A 27891-nucleotide genomic window follows, 5' to 3' on the forward strand; every position below is an offset into this window, starting at 1 on the left:
TTTCAAATATAGAGGTCCATTGACCATATGAGACAATAAAATCCCATTAACGTTGTAGTTCTTTTTAGCTCTCTTTTTTTGTTCCAAGGATATGTGATTTAATTTATGACAAGCCTTTTTGTTACACCCTGTATAGACGCATAAATAGAACTCTAGCAGTATGCCTGTTGAGATATTTTTATTGGATAATAAAATCTAATAATAATAAGAGGTAATAAAAAAATAAAAGGGATATAGGAACATAACAATTTATCGAGAAAAATAAAAAATAAAACCGCTATAAAAAAACTGCACATTATTATGCTTATTAGACTATTATTGGCAATATAAAACAATTAAATATTGTCTCTGATGATATTATATTATTATATATTATAAGCTATAAATTGGAGAATCTAGTATCTATATCTAGTTTTTTGTTTTAATCGTTCATTTGAATAATAACGATTTTTGTAAATACGGAGCAATGAAATTTTCGAGAAATGTAACCAATACCATATTTTTTTTTGCTCTTTTTGCTGTTACTTTTGTTGCAGGGGTAAGTATATTATATTCTATAAATAATTAATTTTGGATTGTCCTTAAGGACATAATATTCGCAAAATGACGCCTGTCAAAATGTTCAATGTATTTTAAATGTATTCATTTTTTTTTCGAATCGAATGAGAAAACTAATAAGTACTATTGAAAAATTTATCGGAACTATAGCGGAAGAATAAGAACCTATGAGCTGAGAAACTTGCAAACAAGAAATGAGTATATAGAAAAACAGAAAACAGTTTGCAAGGATTGAAAAGAGAAGACAAAGTAGAAATGTGGAAGAAAAGTGGATCAGATTTAAGGCAATACTATTAGAAACAGCAGGGCAAGTTTGCGGGTATACCAGAAGAAATAATCATAAAAAGCAGACAAGCTGGTGGAACAACGATATTAAAAAAGAAGTCAGAGAAAAGAAAAGGCTATGGAAAATGTACATACAAAAAGAAATCAAGAGGCATACGATAAATACAAGGAACAGCGCAACAAAGTTAAAGTAAGGATAAAACAAGAAAAGCAGAACGCCTGGGAAGAATTTGGAAGAACTATGGAAGAAAATAGTACCCAAAATACAAAATTATTTTATAGAGTATTAAAGAATATGAGAAGTAAAACGGAAATTAAACTACAGCAGATAAAAAATAGAAACGGAAATATAATAACTGAGGATGAGCCCATTATAGAAAGGTGGAGAGAATATTTCAAGGAACTTTTAAACAATGAAAATACAACAGCAGAGAATCGCACACAGATAACAGATGAAACACCTGAAAGAGGGCAAGAAGCCGTTTATGAAACTAAAATAAAGATGGAAGAAGTTGAAGATGCACTAGAAAAACTAAAAGTTGGTAAAGCAGCAGGGATCGACGGAATAGATGCTGAATTATTGAAATATCTTGGACAACAGGGTAAACAAGAATTACATGACCTACTAAATTTAGCGTGGACAAACAAAAAAATCCCAGAGGATTGGAACATTTCAATAATACTGCCTATACACAAAAAGGGAGACACGAAAGAGTGCAGTAATTATAGGGGTATATCACTTCTCTGCTCAGCGTTGAAAATCTACGAAATTATCCTAGAAAAGAAACTACGAGAAATAGTTGAGCCTCGACTGGCGGATATACAAAGTGGATTTAGACCATCACACAGCGTACAAGATCATATATTCACACTACAGCAAATTACTAAAAAAACACTGTTAAAAAACGATACACTGTACCTGGCGTTTTTAGATATGAAAAGGCGTTTGACATGGTCAATAGAGAAGGAATATGGCAAAGCCTGATAAACAAGGAAGTAGATGAAGAACTTGTAAGTGTAATAAAGAGTTTGTATGTCAACACAAAAAACCAGGTCAGGACAAGTAACTTAATCTCCGGCGAATTTTCTAATAACGACGGGGTTAGACAAGGTGGAGTGTTGAGCACACTGTTGTTTATTTCCGTTATGGATGAAGTTATTAAAAAGTGTTGGAAAAAAACTAAAAAATGCGCTATAGGCTATAGAAATTTGCAACAAATAAAAATTGAAGCCTGTGCATTTGCTGATGACATTGTATTAGTTGCCAGAACTGAAAAGGCTCTCGCAGATAACATTAGAATCTGGGCTGAAGAACTAAAAAACTACAGCTTAATAATAAATATGGAGAAAACTAAAGTAATGACAATAGCCAACAAAGAAGCAACTGTAAATATTGAAATCGAAGGGCAAAAAATCGAGCAAGTAGACCTCTTTAAGTATTTGGGAATAATGTTAAACAACAAAGGTACACAAGAAGATGAAATTGGAAACAGAATAAAATTGGCAACTAGAACTTATTATTCACTGTATAAAAATTTCCTAAACAAAAAAGAAATATCGAGGAAAACCAAAATGACAGTATATAAAGCTGTATATATGCCAATTACAATATATGGGGCAGAAAACTGGGTACTTAATGACAGACAAAGAAAAAAGATTACAAGCTACAGAAATGAGATACTTAAAAAAAGTGGTGGGAGCAAGAAGATTAGACAAAAGAAGAAACGAAGATATAAGACATGAATTACAGGTAAAATCGCTCAACGAAAAAGTTGAAGAAAAGAAGTTAAAATGGGCTGGACACATGATAAGAATGAGTGGTGAGAGACAAGTGAAAATGACATGGGAGGCCAAAGCAGTGGGTAAAAGCACGAGGGGCAGACCAAGGAAAAGCTGGAACACTAGTGTAAACGAAATACTCAGGAAAAGAGGAACATCGTGGCAAGAAGCAAAAGTTTTAGCAGCAGATAGGAAGAAGTGGCGTAAATTTGCAGAGAGTATTATATAAAGGAGGAATCCTCGACACCTAATGGTAAAAGAGGCAACAGATTATGTATGTATGTATGAAAAATTTAAACGCAGAATGACAGATTTCATTATTTCCGAGGGCCGAAAGTCTCTTAGAATATCCAAAAAGTTTCTTTTGAATAATATATTTGAAATTAAATGTCACACTACATTTTCTCTTTTTCACCCCTGTAACTTATTAAAATAAACATTATAGAAGTTTTCAGTGACTTTGCTTTTAAATTTTTCAAAAATAGTTTCTCAAGATTCGAAAAAACTGAATACGTTTTACAAGAATAACATACCTTGGAAGTAACCTTGAAGAAGAAGATTGAAGGAGATTGAAGAAGACGTCTGAAAAAGGCACGTACAGTGTACAGTGCACGTACAGTACTTTACGAAATGCAAAAAGTTCTTTGCAACCTTCTTGTTCTTCTTCTTCTTCTACGGCACTACAGCCCAAATTGAGCCTTGGCCTCCTTTATTTTTTACCTCCTCCCTTGCTTGTCTGCGGCTGGCCTTCTCCATACACGGACTCCTAAAAGGGCTTGTGCGTCGCTGTTTACTGCGTCTTCTCAGTGCTTTTTTGGCTTTCCCACCGGTCTCTTTCCCTGCATTCTGGCATTCGGTGCTCTTTTTGGTAGCCTATCCTCTCCCATTCTTATCACATGTCCGGCCCATTGCAATCTTTGTATTCTAATGAAGTCTGATAGGGGTGCTTCCTTATAAAGTTGATTCCGTTTTCCCTCATAGGTCCTAATATTCTCCTCAGTACTTTCCTTTCGAATGTGTTGAGTTTGTTTTTGGATGTTTCTTTCAGGACCCAGGCTTCACTGCCATAGCATGTTATTGGTCGAATTAAAGTTTTATAGATTCTCATCTTTGTATTTCGGTGGACACTTTTAGACCGAAATATATGGGAGAGGGCAAAGTAAGCTCTGTTTGCCTGCGTTATTCTCTTCCGTATTTCTCCATCTTCTGATCCGTCGGGATATATTTCTACTCCCAGGTATGTAAACTTTCCAACCGTTTCAATGTCATCTTCATATATAATATTTTGTGAGACTATATTTCTTCTCGTTTGAGTCATTATTTTTGTTTTTTCTGTGTTAAGTTCCAGACCTAGCATTTGTGTTTGGATTTTTAACTCTTTGCAACCGCCAGCTGGATATCTTATTGAGAACTAGAATACTTAAGTGTTATATTTTCTCTAAGATGTTGAAGCCTTAACAATGACAGCAGCAACACAAAAACGAATCCAAGCATTCGAACTCTGGTGCTACCATAAAATGCTCAGAATATCCTACATGAGCCATACGACAAATGCGGAAGTCTTGCGGAGGATGAACAAGGAAAGATAGCTTATACTTATAATAAAAGAACGGAAAACACAATATTTTTGGTCACATCGTAAGAAATCCAAAGTATCAACTGCTCCAACTTATAAGCGAAGGCAAAATCAATAGCAAAAGCGGACCGGGAAGAGGACGCAACCCTTTGTTTAAAAACCCACAACAATTGACGAATATGACCTCCAGAGAACTAATCAGGGCGGCTGCAAATAGGATTATTGGGCAAATATAATGGCCAACTTCCTTAAGGATAAGGCATGGTCCGTAAGAAGATAAACTTCAGAGTTCTCAGTGTAAAAATGTCAACATTTGTGAAAAAAAGGTGCAATTTTATTTTTTAATCTATATGTACAAATAAAAATGAATGTTCGTATGTATGTCAGTCTGTACCTCATACACTCGCAAACTATGCATTTCATCATGTATGATGACCTTAATGAAAGTTGTTGTACATGAACCCGGGAAGGTTTATGACTTGATACGACCAACCTAAGTAAAAAAGGGACTTTGCCCCCCTCCCCCCCCCCCCATAATTATTTTTCATTTTTTTGGACAAACTGTTCTTTATTCATTTTATATGATGTAGAACCAAAATATACTTCTTTTTTTTTAGTGCCTATTCGTTTCGAATATTGGCGATCATTCTGGCTATAATTATTTTATTAACTGATGCTTTAAATAGATTAGTTGTTATTGTGGAGAACCATTTCATCAGGTTCTTAAACCATGATATTCTTCTTCTCCCAATTCCTCGCTTTCCGAATACTTTACCTTGAAGGATTACCTTCAGTAATCTGTATTTAGTGCCGTTTCTCATTATAGTCCATTCATTAACGGTAAAATATTGCAAAACCTTTAAATTTTAAAGAACCGCTTGGATTGACATGAAATTTGGCATACACACAGCTAACAAGTCAAAGAAAAAAAGTGATATTGTGCCGATATGTGCTTTTGCCCTGGGGGTGGTTTTCACCCCCTCTTGGGGGTTAAAAAATATTCGTCCAAACAAAGTCAGGAAATGGGTAAACTGGCTAATTTAAAGTAACTTTTGTTCTATAAAGTTTTTTCACTAAGTCAATACTTTTCGAGTTATTTGGCAGTGAATATGTTCATTTTTTCAACAAAATAACCACGCTTTTAGACGGTTTTTCGCAAATAACTCAAATTCTAAGTATTTTGTCGAAAAAGCATTCTTAGTAAAAATATAGCCTATAAAAAATTTAAAAAAATAGTGAATATATCACGTTTTTTTATTTAGTAGAAGCAGAGTTATAGCTAATAAAATATAGGTTCATATTCGTCAAATTCCAAGTGGAATATTTTAACGTGAAATAACCAAAAATGAAACACATTTCGGGGAAAACTCATTTAAACTTATTTAAAGTGTTTAAAAAAAGCTTCATTTTTGTTTTATAAAAAAAATTTCTAGCATCAAAATTAAACAAGTTACGCTCAAAATAAAGTTAGTCCCTTTTGGTTTTGGTAAAAAAATCGAGAAAATCACCCCCTAATTAGTATCTTAAATGAACCTAATCGTAACGACTTCACAAGTTTATTGACTCGTGTATATATTGTTTATATGATCTGTAAGTTTCATCGGTTCAAAGTCCTTATTATTGAAACGGCTGTAGTTAAAAGGGGTTGAACGAGTCACTGATCACGAATGTATGCAAATTTAGAAACACCAAATCTTGATTAATTTTTGTCTAACAGAAAAACAAAAAAATTCATGATATTCAGAAAAGCAAATCTGACTTTTTTGTATTTCGAGACTTTTGGTATCTCTAACAATTTTTAAGTTATTTTTAAAAAAAGCATATTTTTCAAAATTTAAATTTTTAAAAATTTTATTTTGAAACCAAATTTTTTCAAAAATAAACACTTTAAAACGATGAAACTTACAGATCATATAAACACAATATAAGTAAAATAATTTATGGAGCGGCAACGATTAATTTCATTTAAGTTGCTAATTAGGGGGTGGTTTTCCCGATTTTTTTTTGCAAAAACAAAAGGGAACAACTTTATTTTGAGCGTAACTTACTTAAATTTAATGCTAGAAACTTTTCGTAAAAACAGAAATAAAGCTTTTTTAAACACTTTAAAAAAGTTAAAAAGGGTTTTCCCCAAAAAGTGCTTAATCTTTTGGATATTTCACGTCGAAGTATTCTATTTGAAATTTGGTGAATATGAATCTATATTTCATTGGCTATAACTCTGGTTCTACGAGATCCAGAGACCTAACGCGTACACCATTTTTTTTTAGTTTTTTGTAGGCTATATTTTTTCACCCCGAGGGGGTGAAAGTCACCCCCAGGGCAAAAGCACACGTCGGCACAATATCACTTTTTTTCTTTGACATGTAAGCTATGCGTATGCCAAATTTCATGTCAATCCAATTCGGTTCTTTAAAATTTAGAGCAAAAACCGTGAAAGAATGGACTATTATGTGTCCGAGATATTCTAACGTTCTCCTTTTAATGGTATACATCACCTCTCTTTCTTTGCCCACTCTTCGTAATACGGTCTCGTTGGTTATCTTGTCCGTCAATGATATACTTAGGATTCACCTGTATAGCCACATCTCGAAGGCTTCAAGTTTTTTCTCCATTGCTTCAGTGAGTGTCCAGGATTCAACTCCGTAATACAATATTGAGAAGATATAACATCGTCGGAGCCTTAGTTTTATCTCCAGGTTAAGATTGTGGCATTTAAAGAGATTGGTCATGTTATTGAATGCACTCCTAACTCCTAGCCTTCTCTATTCTACATTTTATCTCTTGTGAGTGGCCCCATTGTTCGTTTACTATTGTTCCAAGATAGTTATACTGTTTTACTCGGTCTACTGGTGTATTAATGATAAGTAGTTGGGCGTTTCTAATTTTATTTTTGCTGATGATCATAAATTTAATTTTTTATATATTTACTTGAAGTCCAAAACTTTCACTTACTTCATTTACTTTGTTTCTTAGTTACTGTAAACTGTTCAAACTGTCTGCAAAAATAGCGGTGTCGTCTACATAGCGAATGTTGTTTAGGCGTTCTCCATTTAGAAGTATTCCATGTTCGCAAATTTCCAAGGCTTCACTAAATATTTCCTAAATATTTCAAAATATATATTCAACCCTAAATTCTCACTTTTCTATCTCCAACCGTTATTTTTTAATAGCCATCTAAATATTACCTTTTCTATATAAATAAAAATGAATGTTGTTTGTATGTACAGTCGGAAAAATGAAAGAATACCCATGAAAGATCACATCAATCACTTATTTTTGTATTTTTTGTCTTTTTCTATAAATAACAAACGTTTGTTATAGAAAAAGATAGCACATACAAAATAAGTGATTAATGTGATCGTTCATGGGTATTCTTTCATTTTTTCGACTGTATGTATATATGTACCTTATAGACTCGCAAACTATGCATTTCATCATATGATTACCTTAAGAGGAAACAGTAGCGATCAACAGGTAGCGAAAACGCGTTCCAAGATTGCGGCTGTAATTTTGAATATTTTTTCGAGATATTTGGCACACGTATTTGTAATATAATAAAGAATGGCGGTACAGAGCCCAATTTGAAAAATATATTAATATGTGGAAATTACTCTGTAATTAAATACAATATTAAAAAAACGAGCCTGTACCGCCATTAAGGAGAACAAAAAAATACACTTTCTTCAAATAAACTTTTTTATCCGATGCCTAGATTTTGTGTCATTTTGGAACTACTAAAATTTTTTATTTCATTAAAGTGTTTGGTAAAGTGTAGATTTAAAAAAAATAACTTTTATTACAGAAATGAATTTTTTTGAACAAATATTTAATTTATGTTATCACCCAATCAACTGATTTATTCAAACTAGAAAAAAATCAGGCCCGGATTTAAAAAATTAGTTTGTTTGGGTCTTAGAAAAAATTTCACCTTGTATACGTTTTTTGAAAACTCTAATGTGAATTTTACAAATAAGACAAATAGGCAATTAAAATGGCATATTTATTTTTTCCCCACACGATTACTTATTTTTTTATTAAAAAATCAAATTTGACTATGCATAAAAAGTTTGGCAAAGTTTTTGCACAGATTTAAAAAAATTAACTTTTTTTACAAAAATTAATTTACAAAAACAACGTTTTTCTTAAAATTAAAAGTTTTACAATTTTTTTTTTTTTTTTTCTATAACACGTCTAGATCTAAAACTTCCCATAACACTTCTTTTGGACTCTATAATTTAACATAGACGTGATCAAATTGATAAATTTTAAATTTTTCCACCTAATTTTTGCGATTTACAAGTTTGCAACTTTTACAAGAAGAAGACTGAAAGTCTACAACAATTTTCATAGTCTTTACAATGGTAAGAGGTATGTGCTGTAAAAATTTCAAAAAAAAAATATTAAGATGGAACAGAGTTGTAGCGAGTTAAACCGTGAGTTCATTTTTTTTTATTTTTAGGTTAAAATTCCGATTTTGACAAATTTGATTTTTTTATAAAAAAAATTAAGTAATCGTGTGCGGAAAAAAATAAATATGCCATTTTAATTGCCTATTTGTCTAATTTGTAAAATTCATATTAGAGTTTTCAAAAAGCGTATACAGGGTGAAATTTTTTCTAAGACCCAAACGAACTAATTTTTTTAAAGCCGGACCTGATTTTTTTCTGGTTTGAATAAATTAGTTCATTAGGTGGTAATAGTGTAACGATTTACCAAAATAAGAGACACATCGATCTGACCGTTCAAAAATTATGACGAATACAAATTTCTGTCAAAATGCGAAACTCGCCCTGTATATTATTAAACAATGGGAGCAGACACTTTTTAATGGTCATTTGTTATTCCCCATAGGAGCCTCTATACGAGGTAGGAGTATGTACAGTTCCTCATGACTCACCCTGTATACCTAATTCTGTGAAAAAATATTTAAGTGATTTAGATATTAATAAATAATTAAACGTTGTTAGGATATGAACAATATAAAGATACAGGGTGATTCATTAAGACTCCAATCTCTGAGTTGTAGATTCTAGACCTCAAAATAATAAGATTTAACCTAAATGACAGATAAAATGTGGCTCGTTACTGAGTCACAGGGTGTTTTATTTAAAAATTTAATAACCATTTTTACTCAGTAATTTAACACTATTTGACGTATCCTTGTCATACTTGGCACAAAGTGTAAGTACTGTGTACCCTATTAAATTATGGTAAACAAACGTTTCTGGCTACTACCAGAGGCGTACGACAGGGGAAAGTGAATTGTCGACCCTTCCAAATTCTACGCCACTGACGGAATTGCTATTTTAGGAGAATTTTTATATTCTCCAATACGTCCCATGTAACAATATATTGTTCATTCGTAACGATAAAATAATTAGTTTGCGAGATATTTGAACTTAAAAATGGAGTAGCACAAAACATTAATCAAAATAGCTGTGCCGTTTCATTTTTAACTTTAAATATCTCGAAAACTAACGACTTTATCGTTACGAATGAAGAGTATAATGTTTAGATAGAATGTATAAAAGAATCTAAACATTGAGCTAACAATTCTGCCAGTAGCGTAGAATTTGGGAACGGTCAACAATTTAATATACCCTGTCGTACGCCTTTGGTAGTAGCCAGAAACGTTTGTTTATCATAATTTAATAGGGTACACAGAACTTACACTTTCCGCCAAGTATGACAAGGATACGTAAAAAGTGTTAAAATAAATCTTTTTTTTAGTAAAATTGTGGCTTATTTTCCCATTAAAAATAGTTAAATAGTGTTAAAGTACTGAGTATAAATAGTTATTAAATTTTTAAATAAAACACCCTGTAACTCAGTAACGAGCCACATTTTATCTAAGTGATTTGGGTTAAATCTTATTATTTTGAGGTCTGGAATCTACAACTCAGAGGTTGGACATTATTAATGAATCACCCTGTATTAACACAAAAGAACAACATAAAAAATATTAGGTTAATGAACAGATCCATGCCCTTTAGCGTTAGGTTGGTTCTGTGTGATGTTTCTCATCAGGTTTCTACTTTTTTTTTTTCGTTTTCTTACCTTGGTTTGGACGGACGTCCAGATTGAAAAAAAAAAAGAAGTAGAAACCTGATTAGAAACATCACACAGAACTAACCTAACGCTAGAGGGCATGGATCTGTTCATTAACCTAATATTTTTTATGTTGTTCTTTTGTGTTAATACAGGGTGATTCATTAAAAATGTCCAACCACTGAGTTGTAGATTCCAGACCTCAAAATAAAAAGATTTAACCCAAATCACTTAAATAAAATGTGGCTCGTTACTGAGTTACAGGGCGTTTTATTTAAAAATTTAATAACTATTTTCACTCAGTACTTTAACACTATTTAACTATTTTTAATGGGAAATAAGCCACAATTTTACTAAAAAAATGATTTAATTTTAACACTATTTAACGTATCCTTGTCATACTTGGCAGAAAGTGTAAGTACTGTGTACCCTATTAAATTATGGTAAACAAACTTTTCTCAAACTTCTCAAATTCTACGCCACTGACAGAATTGCTATTTTAGCTCAATGTTTAAATTCTTTAATCCATTCTATGTAAACAATATACTCGTCATTCGTAACGGTGAAGTCGTTAGTTTTCGAGATGTTTGAAGTTAAAAATGAAACGGCACAGCTATTTTGATTAATGATTTGTTCCCCTCCATTTTTAAGTTCAAATATCTCGCAAAACTAATTATTTTATCGTTACATAATATATTGTTACATGGGAAGTATTGGAGAATATAAAAATTCTCCTAAAAAAGCAATTCCGTCAGTGGCGTAGAATTTGGAAGGGTCAACAATTCACTTTCCCCTGTCGTACGCCTCTGGTAGTAGCCAGAAACGTCTGTTTACCATAATTTAATAGAGTACACAGTACTTACACTTTCTGCCAAGTATGACAAGGATATTATGTCAAATAGGGGTAAAGTACTGAGTAAAAATGGTTATTAAATTTTTAAATAAAACACCCTGTAACTCAGTAACGAGCCACATTTTATCTAAGTCATTATGGTTAAATCTCATTATTTTGAGGTCTAGAATCTACAACTTAGAGATTGCACATTCTTAATGAATCACCCTGTATATTTGTATTGTTCATATCCTAACAACGTTTAATTATTTATTAATATTCAAATCGCTTAAATATTTTTTCACAGAAGTATATATAGCCGTTAGCATCTATGCATGTATCGCCACTAAAAAAGCTAGCTGGTTTCAACACTCTGGTGTCCTAATCTGTTAGTATTTGTAAATGTACTGTTTTTTCAAACCCTAACTGATTTCAACACCCTGGTGTCTACACACGCTAGCATCTGTAAATGTACTGATTTTACAAACCCTAACTGATTTCAACACCATGGTGTCAACACACGCTAGCATCTGTAAATGTACTGATTTTCCAAACCCTAACTGATTTCAACACCTTGGTGTCAACACACGCTAGCATCTGTAAACGTATGTACTGTCTTTCCAAACCCTAACTGATTTCAACACCTTGGTGTCAACACACGCTAGCATCTGTAAACGTACTGTCTTTCCAAACCTTAACTGATTTCAACACCCTGGTGTCTACACACGCTAGCATCTGTAAAAATATACCGCCGGAGCCGGGTCAGCTAGTTAATAATATATTTAAAAGCTTATTTATGTCTGATAAAAATACATACCAGAAATGAGCACGTTTCATCATTTGTCGTAATTTTAATTGCCTGTACATTTTTTTCAAATTACTTTTGGATTTAGTTTTTTATGTTATTCATTTGTAAATATGTGTACTTATAATCATTAAATAATTTTATCCTTACAACAAGTAGTTACATTAATTATAGGAAAATGTAAATCTCCAATTTAAAGTCTTTGATTGGAACCTTTATTTTATTCTCAAGCACACAATCATGTAATGCTTCTTTGCAACCATTCCTACAAAAATTCGACTGTTTTCAATAATTTAATTAGTGAATTAGTAGAATTTGTTCACTGCTGAACATAGGCCTCCTTTAAAATTTTCAACCTATTTCTATCTTGAGATTCTTGCATTAAATTTTTGGTGAGGTCTTTTTTATCATCTGTCCATCTAGTTGGTTGTCGTCCTCTGCTTCGTTTTGTCTCTTGTCTTCGTCACCATATAAGAATCTTTCTGGTCCATCTATCATCCGTCAATCTGGAAATATGTCCGGCCCAAGCCTATTTAGACGGGGCTATTTTTTTAACTATTTCTTAAAACTAAAAACCTAGATGAAAGAGATTTAAGACTAATAACAGCCCTCTATTACAATCAGCAAGCAGTAGTAAGAATTGAAAAAGAAACATCTGAAGAAATGGAAATAAAGAGGGGAGTCCGGCAAGACTGCATACTATCACCTCTATTATTTAACGCTTATTCTGAAGAGGTAATGCGAGAAACTCTGGAAGATGAAACAGTCGGCATAAGAGTAAATGGAGTGTTAGTTAACAACATCAGATATGCAGATGATACAGTAATAATAGCCGATAGTTTACAAAACCTGCAAAGACTCATGAATAATATAGTAAGGTGTAGTAGGGAGTACGGACTCTCTCTCAATATCAAAAAGACGAAGTTTATGAAAATTAGTAAATACAACCATAATACTAACGAAATATTGATAGTAGAGGGCCAGCAGGTCGAAAGAGTAAATAAGTACACTTACCTAGGAACACTTATAACAGAAAATAATGACTACACTGCAGAAATCAAAGTCAGAATCGAAAAAGCACTTTCTAATTTTATGAAAATGAAAAAGGTCCTATGTAGCAAAGATTTAACATTAGTTCTAAAAGTACGCCTAACAAAAGGTTATGTATACAGTGTACTATACTATGGAGTGGAATCATGGACGTTAAATGTAACAATGGGACGACTTAATGCCTTTGAAATGTGGACCAATAGAAGAATTATGAGGGTTTCCTGGGTAAATAGAGTTACGAACAACGAAGTACGGAGAAGAATAGGTAAAGAGAAGGAAGGTGAACTTACAATTAAAGAAAGAAAACTACAGTATCTCGAACATGTGATGCGGGGCGAGAAGTATGGCATCCTGCGACTCATAATGCAAGGGAAGATAGATGGCAGAAGAAGCATCGGAAGAAGGCGAATTTCATGGCTGAAGAACCTGAGAGGATCGTTTGGGTGCAACTCAAAACAACTATTTAGAGCTACTACTTAGCTACGGAGATTTTTTTTAAGTGCATGGGTGACTGCTGTTCTTCTTCCTATCTCTAGGTTTGTTACTTTAACTCTGATGGTAACACCTAACATTGATCTTTCCATAACAAACTAAATGAAATTGTAACATTAGCAGAAGAACAACAAGGTTTTAGGTCGGGAATATTATGCACGGGTGATATATTTATAATGAGGCAAGTTCAAGAGAAATCATTAGAATACAACAAACCGTCATATTTATGTTTCTTGAACTTTAAGAAAGCATTTGACAGGGTCAAATTAAAGGAGGTTATTCATTTGTTATACTCAAGAAAGGTACCTCTAGGAATAATTAAAACGATTGAAAACATCTACCAGAACTACACAATAAAAATAAAAGTAGAAGACGTACTAAATGACTATATTGAAGCTGGCAATAGGATAAGACAGGGGGATTCCTTGAGTCCTTTATTGTTCAACCTGATCATGGATGAAATAATTAAAAAAGTAAGCACTAAAAAAGGATAAGAAATGGGAGAAAAACAACTTAAAATAATCTGCTATACGGACGATGTAATACTAATCTCTCACAGTGAAGATGATTTACAACGTCCCAAGTAGCACAATTAAGTTTTATTTAAGGTTTATAGAGGTTTTATTGTGGTAAATAAGAAGATAATGGTTTTAAAGTTACCTTGTAGATATATTGCCAGAACTTTAAAACTCGTAAGCATTTGTCACTAGTTTTAAAGTATCTAATAAGAGTATCAAATAAGACTAATTAATCTTAATAGGTAATTTGTCTTATTGTAGTTTTAAAATGGTTTATTCTCAGTTTACTTTAAAACTAATCAGTTTTATGAAGAGCTTCCGGACTGTTTGGTTTTATTAAATTCAAGTTTGTTACCTTTTAGTTTTATTGCAGTTTTAAAGATTCTCGTAATATGACTAATAAAACCTAATATTAAAACTACTTGATCTCAAGACTAGTATGTCAGTAAAACATATGCCATAAAACTATTTTTTTAGTTTTCTTTAAAGTTGCTTTCTTAAAAGCAGTTAATAGGCTATATTAAAACCAAACGCTCTTAACTGAATCAATTTGATTATCGTAAAGACTAAACTATGCTTATTGTTAGAAACATTAAAACTAAATTCATCCCCTATTCTTTCATGTCCAAAATGGTCGGCCATTTGTTTTAGAACGTAACAATGGTATAGTGTGTTATAAAAAGTGGAAGTACAGTTAGTATGTAAAGTAAAACATTAAAATTGTAGATAACTTTTTTTTCAAATTAATATTTTTTGGATTTAAATTTTTTTATTATTTTTATTTTTTAATCGCCAAAACTCAGAAATTTAGGGCGCGTGAGATGTTTAGACCTATTTTTGTAAACATTATCAATAAAGTTGGTGTGCAAGTGTTTTTCTACCTTGACTGTACGACATAACCAAGTACTTTTTATTATTTTATAGTTACAAATACGTATCTACCTATCATAACACATGTAAAAATTTGTTGGCCTACATGAAGCATATGGGTTTAAAGAATCATTTAATATTGTAAATTGTCTTTAAAAGTCTCCATTTAAGAAACCTTTTTAAGTTAGTATAAAACTGCCTGCACTTAAACTGTCTTTTTACATGGTTTTAAAATCACCTTTACAGCAGCTTTAAAACCAGTTGCTTAACAAAACAAAGTTTTAAGAAGGTTTTTATTTTTGGTTTTATTGACCTCTTTCAGAGTGGGCCCTTTTATGCTGAAAGCGGTTTTATTGCAACCTTAAGAATTACTAAAAACAAAATGGTTTTAATTTTAGTTTTATTTTACAGTTTTAAAGCATCCTTAAAAGACTAAATAAACCCGTGCGGTGCTACTTGGGGTATGCTACACCAAAAACGCCAGAAAATTTAACATGTTAATTTCAGCAAAAAAGACAAAATGAATTGGAGCTGGAGGGTCAGATAATAAAAAAATTGATGGAGTATAAATACCTAGACACCACACTATCTTGCTACGGAAGGCTTGAAACAGAAGTGGAAAATCAAGTGAATAGAGCAAACAGAGCCACAGGTTGCTTGAACGACCGACGCAATGGAGAATTAAAAATATCAGAAAAGAAATGAAGCGTATAATTTACAAAACAGTCATCAGACCAATAATGAAGTACTCGGCAGAAACACTACCTGACACTAAGAGGACAAAAAATTGCTCGAACTAGCGGAGATGAAATCCATTCGAAAAATCCATGGTAAGACACCATGGGATGGGGTACACGACAATTGTATATCTCTGGCTCCTGTGAATAAGCACATAAGTCAACTTTAGTAAATTTTTCAGGAGAGCCGAAACAATGTTTACGGGATCGTGCAAAATCGCAGAATAACGTTGAAACATTTAAAAGCACTTTTTTGACGATAACAAGAAGCTATTATTGGATAAAAATATTATTAGTTACATTACATTAAATTTTAGAAGATATTGAATGACTTATCCGGATATTCACGGTTGTACTTTAGGTGCGAATTCGACATAACTCAAGATATCTTAAATAGTGATATGTATTACGCGCATTTAGCGATGATTTATTTGCTTACATCTAAAATAATTCCAAAAAATTTTAATCACAATACTTTATTATAAATCAAAGTAGCACAAAAAATATCTAAATATCATCAGGATCGACCTCCACTAAATCGGGATCGAGGTCAGGAACATCAGCTACCAACAACTCTTGATAAAATGGCCAAAATTGTTTATCTATGAAAGGCAAAAGCTCCATAAGGTTTTTCTTCTTCTCTTTGCTTATTGGAACTGGCCCATCATGCAGCTTTAGTATTTGAAGCTGGGCTGATTGTTTTCCCCTTCTTCGTAGTTGACAGACTTAAATTCTTCTTCATTATTAAGTGACGACTTGAAATACAGAGTTGTAAAATTATCTGCAGAATAACGTGCCCACTGCAGATCTTTCCAAAGAAACTTTTCGCCACTCTCAGTAACTTTTTTTGTATCATATCAGTTTTCAATAATGCTGCAAAATTATGAAAATCGTTGGATTCCATTACTTTTACTATAAAAGAATTCTTTTGTTTACAGCTTCTTATAAGCTGTACCCAATCATACGGATGGTTAAGTTTCATCGTAGTTTTCTTCTTCTCCTTTTCAATAACAGAATGATCTGCATCACATTCCATATGTGTATGACCACTTACAAGAAACTTGTAAATATACTCTATTGTACTTTTGTTTTGCAAAACGCGCATAAACGTTGCTGACACGTGACTGTTTTTATTCTGACCCTGGCATGTCTCCGAATATAAACATACTCTTTTTATGGTTGATGGAAGATCCATAAGATGTCGGTACAAACATAAGGCAATTTGATTTCCTCCTCTGGCTGAAACAGACTCATTCCAAATATAGCAAGTAGCTATACCAGTAACTAAATTGTGGACAGTTAGATTGTAGGTCCAGAGTTGCTGTTTGTAAAATGAAATGGATGTTTTCAAATAAGGGGTTGGCAAACATTGTTGCAAATCGAAAGCAAATACTGCAGTTGTCGCATCACTTATGGCTAAAGTTTTACCACTTGACTTTGCGTTATACGCTTCTTGAGCTGCTACGTGATGCTTTTTCTGCTCTAAGATTGAGTTTTCCTTTTCAGTTTCTTCTGAATATGATATTTTAATTGCTAAATTATCGCATTTAGAACACGTATCTTTTTGGGGCTTTTAAGTTTCATAAGTTCCATATTTTTTCGCCATAAGTTCCATATTTCTTTATGGCTTATGGCGTCATAAACATCTAATTGACGATGGCGTGAGAAAAGAATGACAAAGAATAACATTTATAACATGGGTAAAATGCCTACTATAGAAGTTTCAAGTGAACCTAGTCCGATAAATCGCGTGGTGAATAAGCAAATAACTGTACTTATCGCCTTGTTTCCAATTCGCATAAATTTATTGAAACCGTATAAGACTAGTTACTCCGTTACGTTTCATAATTTTCGAGATGTTTAAATATTCACATGCTCATAATTCTCTAAATTTAAAAATATTGGACTTATTTGTTTATGCATAGGCCGGGGAATTACATTTTAACGTTAAGTACATAATATCTCAGTTTTGATAATTTGTTGACTTATGTGCTTATTCACAGGAGCCAGAGATATATGTCTTTTTGTTTATTGTATTTCTTTGTACTATTTTATATTATAGACTGTTTAAATTGTTACTCTCTACAGTCTGATATAAAAAATTTTCAACCGTTAAACAAATTAGTGAAGGTAAAAATAAATTAAGGGTAGAGTCACGTTAACACCATTTTAACTGTTTATAATAAAAGAACTGCTTTTCGGTCTTCTGCTGTTCGGTCTAGTAAGGTTTCGGTAAAGTGCTTTTCGGTCTAATGAGTTTGGTCTACGGCGCTCGGTCTAATGATTTCGGTCTCTTTAAAGTAAACCATGGGATAGAGCTAGAAGTAGAGATATACAACGGTGATGCAAGGTGGAGAACATTAATAACTGTGTAAGAAGCAGAAGAGTAGATTGAAATGACCACATAAGTCGAATGACAACAAATAGGATAATAAATAGTAGGATAATAAGTAGTAATACTCTGGGCTAATTAGCAAAATACAAGGAAAAGTTAACGAGATAGAAAAATCAAATCTTATGATTCTATATATTAATAATATAGGTATGCAAAGTCAGCAGATGGTGTGCTACTTTTTTTATAAATAAAACGGCGAACGAAAATCGTGTTTTTTTTTTAAATTTTGCTCTATAACTCCAAATATTTTAACTTTCCACCAAAAACACCCAAATAAAAATTCACCGTAGTTAAATTATGCATAGAAACGTGTTTTTCCCGATTTACTTCGACGAAAATTTTCCCCGGAAAATGCGGGTCTTTCCAACAAAATCTTTAATTTACAACAAAAATTTTAGATAAGTAATTGTTTATCAACAATTAAATAACTTGGCAACATTAAAGCTTTTTTCGCATAGATTACAATTCCAGAAGCCGATAGAAATTGAATTAACAGTTTAGCAACAATTGAATTGTTAATTAAAAATTTACGGTCGCTATAATAACCACAATAATTATGGTACATAACTGGTACAAGAATAACTATGATTTGTGTATAAAAAGACACTGTACCTATCTAATGTAGTTTACAGAATTGAAATTGGACTATTTAAACGGCCTCAGCCTTATTTTAAAATTATAAACAATTTTTTGGCTTATAAACAAATAGAATATTTCAGTCAATATTAACTTAAATTAAATCGTGAAAACGGTGTTGGAAAAAAAGCGGCAGGACGCTTCTTTTAAAAGCAAAAATGTTTAATTGTGATAAGTGGTTCCTCAGATACAACCGGTCAAAGTTGACCGGCATTTACGGCACATATATAAACAACAGGATCATAATTTTTAAACAATCACCTTTTTATTTTTGTCCTCTTTCTTCACACCAATTTTTATATCTTTAAAATACTCATAACAAATAATATTGTAATAAAAATTATCGATATTACGAGTGAAAATTGCCAAAAATAGCAAAATTCCAATCAAAAATTAGGTTGGAGAAAATGTAATCTCAAAGTTCAAAATCGGTATACTTTAAAAAAATGCGATTTCTCGGCTTCCCATGGAGCAATTTTCTTCATTATTTTTTTGTTCCCAAGTAACTCGAGTAGAGCCATCTAACTAACGCATTATTAAATGTCAAACTTGCTTTTGCTTTTGTTATAATAGATTAATTTATTTCTAAGAAAAGAAAACTACATATTTTTTCCTGTTGCAGACTTTTTATAGATAAACTTACTACAAGTGTACCTTTTAACGTTAAAAACACAAATATTTTCATTTGAAAGTTGTATAATTATTTAAACAATTTTTATTTACACAAATTAAAAAATTTTGTTACAATAAATAAATTAATTTATTAGAACAAAACAAAAGCAACTTTGACATTTAATAATACGTTAGTTAGATGGCTCTACTCGAGTTACTTGAGAACAAAAAAAGAATGAAGACAATTGCTCCATGGGAAGCCGAGAGAATGCATTTTTTTAACGTATACCGATTTTGAACTTTGAGATTACATTTTCTCCAACCTAATTTTTGATTAAAATTTTGCTATTTTTGGCAATTTTCACTCGTAATGTCGATAGTTTTTATTATAATAATATATGTTTTGAGTATTTTAAAGATATGAAAATTGGTGTAGCGAAAGAGGATAAAAATAAAAGGTGATGGTTTAAAAATTATGATCCGATTGTTTATATCTTTGCCGTAAATGCCGGTCAAATTTGACCGATTGTATCTCAGGAATCACTTATCACAATTAAACGTTTTTTCTTTTAAAAGAAGCGTCCTGCCACTTTTTTTCCAATACCGTTTTCATGATTTAATTTATTTTAATATTTCCCGAGATATTCTATTTGTTTATAAGCCAAAAAATTGTTTAAAATTTTAAAATATTCCTGAGGCCGTTTAAATAGTCTAATTTCAATTATGTGAACTACATTAGATAGGTACAGTGTCTTTTTATATACAAATCATAGTTATTCTTCTGTATCATAATTATTGTGGTTATTATAGCGACCGTAAATTTTTAATTAACAATTTAATTGTTGCTAAACTGTTCATTCAATTTCTATCGGCTTCTGGAATTACAATCTATGTGAAATGAGCTTTTATATTACCAAGTTATTTAATGATTGATAAAAAATTACATATCTAAAATTTTAGTTCAAAATTAAAGATTTTGTTGGAAAAACCCGCATTTTCCGGGGAAAATTTTCGTCAAAGTAAATCGGTAAAAACAAGTTTCTATGCAGAATGTAATTACGGTGAATTTTTATTTGAGTGTTTTTGGTTAAAGTTAAAGTCTTTGGAGTTATAGAGTAAAAATTTAAAAGACACGATTTTTTCGGGCGCCATTTTGTTTATAAAAAAAGTAGCACACCATCTGCGGACTTTGCATACCTATATTATTAATATATAGAATCATAAGATTCGATTACAGCAATAAAATTGCTGGTAAATAACTATTCAGACTATGAATGGAAAGAAAATAGACTATTCACCGATATAATCTGCCCAGACTATAAGGATAGCGAGAGGCGGTTCCCCAATACCTGGGAACCTACTGTAACTTACTAGAGGCACATGGAAAAAACAGACTGCGTCATGTCTATACAAGAAGAAGAAGATCTTCCCATAGCGTGTTGAGTAACTTTTATTTTATTTCTTGTTACTTTTGTCAGAGGTACTGATATGTTTCTGCACCATATCTAACAACCAGTAAACAACATTAGTTAAAACATTTTTCTTTGAACAAACTGGAATATTAGACTTGAAAATGTTCTTTAATCTACAAAAGGCAGCCCATTAAAGACAATTTAAATTTTGCAATAATTATTACTTAAAACTTCTTGAAATTTTTCCGCGACGATGAGCTGGCTAGATACCCAAGTAGGTGGAGGCCAATAAACTAAAGAAGAAGAAAAATATACCTAAATATAACCATAACCATAATCATAATAGTTCAACTATGTGACGTCACGGATCGTATGAACTATTTTAAATCACAGAAGATTTTAAATTTGTACTTCTAAGTTATTATGAGTTTTTGAAGCGTGAACTTTTGGAACTCTCATTTTTAAACAAAACTAAACATGATTATGAAAAAAAAATGTCCAGTTCCCTATTTTACGACAATAATAATTTAATTGGAACATACACAAAAGTTTGGGGGTGGTGGGGTTAAAGGGAACAATACCCCCATAAAAGTTTTATAGGGTGTAAAAATTTCAATGTTATTATTTTTTTAAGATGTTTCTACCATAAGAATGCCATATGTGCATTTTAAGTACAAAATCTCGAATACTTTTCGATATGTTTTAAAAAAATCGATTTTCATTTTGTAACTTCAAAGGGTCTTAACTTTTTTTATGTGCATATTTGTACTAAGGTAAGTTAGGTTCAATCGAACTATTTTTGTTTCACCCTGTATATATTGTCCCCAAATTTATCAAAAACAATTGTTAGATACCTGTATCAGTGTGTCTTAGGAAAATCGTTATTGCCCTGGTCTAGTTCATTAATAATTCAATTACCTATTTACGATTAAAAAAATATTATTTATTATAATTAGGTCCTTTCAGGATGTGCGTGCATTCATGTCGTACTTTTCTATTAAATAGCAAAAAATTAGACAAAGCAGCCTTGAACGTCGACGCTCCTCATCATAGGTATAATATGTTTAAAGTTTGGTGATTTGTTGAAAAGATCTATTAAATAGATACTGTCATGGTAACTTCAGTAACAAAATGAGCGCTACGGTAAATTTTGTTGTAGGAATCAGTGTTGCATATATTGCCTACCTTTTTATATTCAATGTAAGTTTTTATTTTTTTATAATTTATTTATTTCAAAATTGTCTCAATAAATAATATTTTTGTAAGATATTTAAATATAGACACGACCCTTATTTTTTGCCACTGTTTTTTCTTGCTTGAATGGATCATAGAGCCGTAAGCTATTGTTAGTTTTTTGTTTTTAACAATTTCATCAATCCTCTTTTTTTTATATAAAAAAAACTGTACATTTCCCTTCGCATCTTTTGATATATTAACAATTTATAGTAGAAAATCCTAGTTTTTCGAGTTTTTGTTCACCATTAAAAAACTTAATAATTGAAGGATAATTATAAAACTTTATTTTTTCAATCATAAAAAACATTAAAATAGTTGTTGCTAAAATTTGTAAAATTAATTTACTGTTTAGAAAATTTCAAAATAAGTCAAAATCATTAATTGTTTATAACTATAGTAAAAAAAATGAAATATATGTAAAATTTAAATATTTTGTAATTGAATCGCTTATTTCAGAAACAACCTAAGTCACATTTTGGCGATTTTGAGTTCATTTCACCAACTTGAATTTCTAAAGTGGGACTAAAGTGATTTCAGAAATATATGAATATTTTAAATCGGTATAAAATAAAGTATGCTTTCAAAACTTAGGTGTATTCTGCATTAAATTGTGTATAACCCACAGAAATATTTGTTGGTGCAATAAACTCAAAATCGCTAAAACGTGATTTAGGTTGTTTCTGAAATAAGGGACTCAATTGGATATTGTGGTCCTTAACAAACCCCTTAAAATTTCAGATCGATCCATTAATTTGTTCAAAAGTTATTTAGTTTTTTTATCCCAGAGATCTTTTTTGCAATAACATTAATCGGAAAAATACTGAAGACATCCTAATTCTACGCATAACAAATAATAAAAGTTTAAAAATTCAACTACAAATAGACATAAAAAAAAAACTTGAAGAATTTATAAGAATTTTTAACGTCTAAACAATTAGAATAACCTTCTAGATCATAATCATTCTTTCAATGAAGAGTTTCAAATTCTGCATATTCAAAATAAAGGCCTTAAGCTATCTTTTTTAGAATATATGGAAATTAATAAACTGAAAAATACAGATATAATTCTGAATGACCAACTCGAGACAAACAGCTCCCCACTCCTCAACCTCTTCAGTTGAAGACTTAAAAAGGCAAACACATTATAAACTATATCACTTGAGAAAGGCACTCTGCCGAAACAGCTGTAGTCACTTAGTTATAATAAATTTTGTGGAGGTATAGAAAACAAACGTTTTCAGTGTTTTATTGTTAGATAAAATGAACTTCCATCAAGTAACGGTCGAATCCATCAATTAATTAGAATAGCTTTTAAACTATTACTCTTAGACGAAATATTTTTTCATGTTTAAAAATGTGACAGAATTGCCCGAATTTAAACAAAAAAGAGCTATCCTAGAACGATTAGATAAGAGATAGGGGTAATAATAAACAGCTTTTAGTCCAGGGTAATAAGGTATTTTCCGTGACACTTGAACAGCCAGGGTACTGAAGCGTTTTTTCGACAGGTAATACCTATAAGAGCAAATTCTAACTATTTTCTGCGTAGGATCTGGCGGCCATTTTTATTTATAAACAATTAAGTGTCAAAAAATGGCATTTTTCACTTTTTTAAATCAATGGAAAACAGGGAAACTTATGGTTTTTTTAGTACAAATATCTTCGAGATTATGGAAAAACTTTAAATTGACGTATTACAAAGTTTGATATACTCATTTATTGTTAATATAATTGCAAAAAAAGGTCGGAATTGCCAAAACAAATATTTTCGCAATAACTGTTGTAAAAACTAGTGTACAGCTTTGAAATTTTGTCAAATAAGGGTTCTTTGGTGCTTAATATGTGATAAAAATTTCAAAGCGATTCATTCAATTCTTTAAATTTTGAAATGAAGAAAATTACGAAATTAAGAAAATGACGTTAGAACCATTCCACAGGTGTCAAATGAAAGAGCATGAGCTATATTTTCAACTTGGTTTAAAAAAAGTGAATAAAAAATGCATTTATTAGTAATAAATAATTATGCAAAAGTATCGTAAATCTTTCCTTATAAACTTTTTATTTTGTTATATAAGAAATTATACATATTTATTACAATTTTTTATCAATTATGATAGAGATAACATTACTTGGTAGTTGTACACTTAAAACAGGGTAAAAAAGTTATTTTTTGTTTTGGAAAAAGTTATTCAAAAAGTTTATAAAGAAAAATTGACGATACCTTTGCATACTTATTTATTACTAATAAATGCATTTTTTATTCACTTTTTTAAACCATTTTGAAAATCTAGCTCATGCTCTTTCATTTGACACCTGTGGAATGGTTCTAAGGTCAGTTTTTTCCGACTTATGTTATTGCAAAAAAATGCTCTCTGGGATAAACAATTTGAATAAAATTTAAACAATTAAATGAATCGCATTGAAATTTTTATCACATATTAAGCACCAAAGAACCCTCATTTGACAAAAATGCCAAAGCTGTACACTAATTTTTACAACAGTTATCGAGAAAATATTTTTTTTGCAATTCCGACCTTTTTTCGCAATTATATTAACAATAAATGAGTATATCAAACTTTGTAATACGTCATTTTAAAGCCTTTTCCATAATCTCGAAGATATTTGTACTAAAAAAATCATAAGTTTCACTGTTTTCCGTTTATTTGAAAAAAAGGGGAAAATGCCATTTGTTGACAGTTAATTGTTTATAAATAAAAATGGCCGCCAGATGCTACGCAGGAAATAGTTATAATTTGTTCCTATAGGTATTACCTGTCGAAAAAACGCTTCACCACTTTGGCTGCTGAAGTGTCACGAACAGGGTATATTTTGTCTTATTACCCTGGCGTATTTGTCTGTGTGAACTAAAAATGAGGCTGTAATGAAGATTAGTCGGATAATTTTAAGGGGGACCGAAAATTCAAGCGTTCAAAAATGTAAATGAACTTCAAAATTAAGTATCCTAATCTCTGTTTCTTATTGATGCATTTTGATATTTTTTTTTGTATGTACTTTTTGCGTAAATTACCAACATATAAAGGGTTTTTATTATATTTTATTTCATCTTGCCTGACATATGGTCCGTAGTAGGTTAGGGTTCTTATAACCGGAGTTTTCAACGTTTCGATTTTACTATTTTAAAAACTGAATTCATAATTTCAAATTTATAAAAGTCGACTTTTTTTAATTTGGAGTACCTACCTCGTTGCATGCATTATAAAAATGCAAATAGTTATTTTATTGGTTAAATTGTGAATTGTTTATGTAATAGTAATTATAGTAATCTTTTAAACAATTTAAATTATTAACATTATTAAATTGTTATTAGTAGAAAAGGTTATGAACTGATAGGTACCTAACTTAAATATTTATAAATTAAAAATTAATTAAAAAAATAAATTTTTTATTTGAAAGTCATGACTAATATTTTTAAGGTGTCGATAAAAATCTGCAGTATTAAAATAACATTTGCCATATAATTACGTATATTGTTTATATCAGCGTTTTTTTGATAATTTAAAATAAATGTTTTGAGTAATAGGTATAATATGATAGGAAAATAATATTGGGTTCTTCTGATAAAAACAAGTTTTACTAGTAAATTAAATTAAACAGTTAATAACTTGTTTTGTAATTAAGAGGTATAGGTTTAGTTTAAAAATCCATGAAATATAGCAATATTTAGAAGGCACTATTCATTTATTACTTATACAATTATTGCTATTATGTACCGGGTGTCCCAATAAGAATGGCTCTCGGCCATATCTCAGGAACCGTTTATAGTACAGCTTTGAGAAAAAAATATTTATAACAAAATTTGCCTCGGGAAAAGCCTGAAAATTACTTTCATAATTGTAGGTCCACCGCTAGAGGGCGTAATTGAATATCAAAAATTAAAAAAAATCAAAATTTTACAAAATTTACCTAATGAAAGGGCACTGGAAATCCAATCATCGTATTCTTCATACAATTCTGCGCATATTTGATTTCACAAGTTTAAGTCTACCTTTCCAAATAAGAGGTGGGGGTGAGTGGGAACCTTCTTAAAAAAATTACGAAAAAAACTCTTTTTCGTCAATGTAAGAGTCTTATTTTCGAAATAGCCTAATAAGTAATATGCCAGTAGTAGGCGTTATTTAATTATTTTCGATCTAGTTTTCTTTGGAGAATACTAAATAGAAGTATGCATTTTTAATCCTGTATTACAAAATTAGACCAAATTAGCAACATAATACCGAAAACCTCATGTCGATACTTTTTTCTATCTCGAGATATCTTAAGAAACGTATAAATTTTAAACAACTGTTAATGTCACCGACAAACGAAGTTAAGGAAAAGTAGTGTGTTATGAAAAAAACAAAGAAATATTTTCCAGATGTGAATGTATATAATTAATTAAAACAACAATAAGACAAACAACACTATAAAATATAACAAAGAAATAAAAGCAACTACTTACTTAGTGACGACCTAAATGTTCAAATTGTTGCCCAACATTTTTGATGCAAGCATTTATTCTTTTAACAGCAATCTCAATTTCTGCTTTCGCAATGTTTTGAATGGCGTTTCGTATTCTCTAGATTCTAGATCATGTTTTCTCGAGTAGTGGACCTAGCGGCAAAAACAAGGTCTTTAACCCGTCCCCATAAACAAAAGTCTAAAACAGTTAAATCTGTTGCTATTCAATCTAGTTTTGAAAGAGTAAATGCTTGCATCGAAAACGATGGGCAACAATTTGAACATTTAGGCAGTCACTAAGACTCAGTAAGTAGTTGCTTTTATTTCTTTGTTGCTAGTTGCTTTTATAACTTGCACTACTTTATAGTGTTGTTTGTCTTATTGTTGTTTTAATTAATTATATTCGTTTACATCTGGAAAATATTTATTTCTTTTTTCCTTAGCACACTACTTTTCCTTAACCTCGTTTACCGGTGACAGTAGCAGTTAGGTTTAAAATTTACACATTTCTTAAGATATCACGAGATAGAAAAAAGGTATCGACATGCGGTTTTCGGTATTATGTTGCGAATTTGGTGTAATTTTGTAATACAGGATTAAAAATACATACTTGTATTTAATATTTTCCAAAGAAAACTAGATTTCTGAATATAATTAAATAACGCCTCCTAGCTTGCAAATTACTTATTAGACTATTTAGAAAATAAGACATTTACATTGAGGAAGAGGAGCTGTTTTCAACAAGACCAAGTATGCCAAATTCGATTTAGCAGAACCGGACTTACAGCCATTTTTTCATAAGAAGGTTCCCACTCACCCCCACCTCTTATTTGCAAAGGTAGACTTAAACTTGTGAAATCAAATATGCGCAGAATGTTATGAGAAATACCATGATCGAATTTCCAGTGCCCTTTCATTAGGAAAATTTTGTAAAATTTTGATTTTTTTATTTTTGATATTCAATTACGCCCTCTAGCGGTGGACATAGAATTATGAAAATAATTTCCAGGCTTTTCCCGAGGCAACTTTTGTTATAAATATTTTTTTCTGAAAGCTTTACTATAAACGGTTCCTAAGATATGGCCGAGAGCCATTCTTATTGGGACAACCGGTACATATAACATACATTGTCTTGGTTTGTTTATTTCTAGTGCATCTTTATTGTGATTTTAGTATAGAATTTGATCCGTAATTAAACTATGCCTCGTTGCCTAAAAGCTGTCATTAATATAAGAGGGAGAAATGCACTCCATTGATGAAGATTTTTTTCCGATAATGTTTAGTTTTATTCATTTTATTTTGTCAGTTTCTTAACAATCAGTCGCACTTTGTTTTAACTGTAAACTTTTTACTTCTTCTGAATAAAGGTCAACAATCAAAATATTGCTATTAATGAAATATTGATTGTTAGAGTTAGTTTACAAAATACAGTACCAATAGTTTACAAACGCAAACAAAAGTTTACAACCGAAAATGTCAACGAGGCATCACAATTTCAATGCGACCTAATTTTTTTGCACGTCAGTGTACAAATATAAAACACAAAATATTACATCCAATAAATAACATTTATACGTACACAATAAGGT

General features: G+C 31.1%; 1 protein-coding gene across 3 annotated transcripts in view; it reads left to right on the plus strand.

Moving 5' to 3' along the window:
* The window catches only part of LOC126889288 (cholinesterase 1-like), a 148618-nt gene that overhangs the window by 16492 nt on the left and 104235 nt on the right, over positions 1-27891 (plus strand). Inside the window, exon 1 of one of the 3 annotated variants that reach the window (XM_050657412.1) lies at positions 335-538. The exons of 1 other annotated variant lie outside the window; for it this stretch is intronic. In XM_050657412.1, the coding sequence (XP_050513369.1) occupies positions 467-538 (72 nt within the window). In that variant the 5' untranslated portion in view covers positions 335-466. Of the gene's footprint in view, positions 1-334; positions 539-21643; positions 21809-27891 lie in introns of those variants that run through there. One more of the 3 variants, XM_050657413.1, reaches the window with a different exon arrangement.

Source organism: Diabrotica virgifera, chromosome 8 (assembly GCF_917563875.1).
Source record: "Diabrotica virgifera virgifera chromosome 8, PGI_DIABVI_V3a".
Lineage (NCBI taxonomy): Eukaryota > Metazoa > Arthropoda > Insecta > Coleoptera > Chrysomelidae > Diabrotica > Diabrotica virgifera.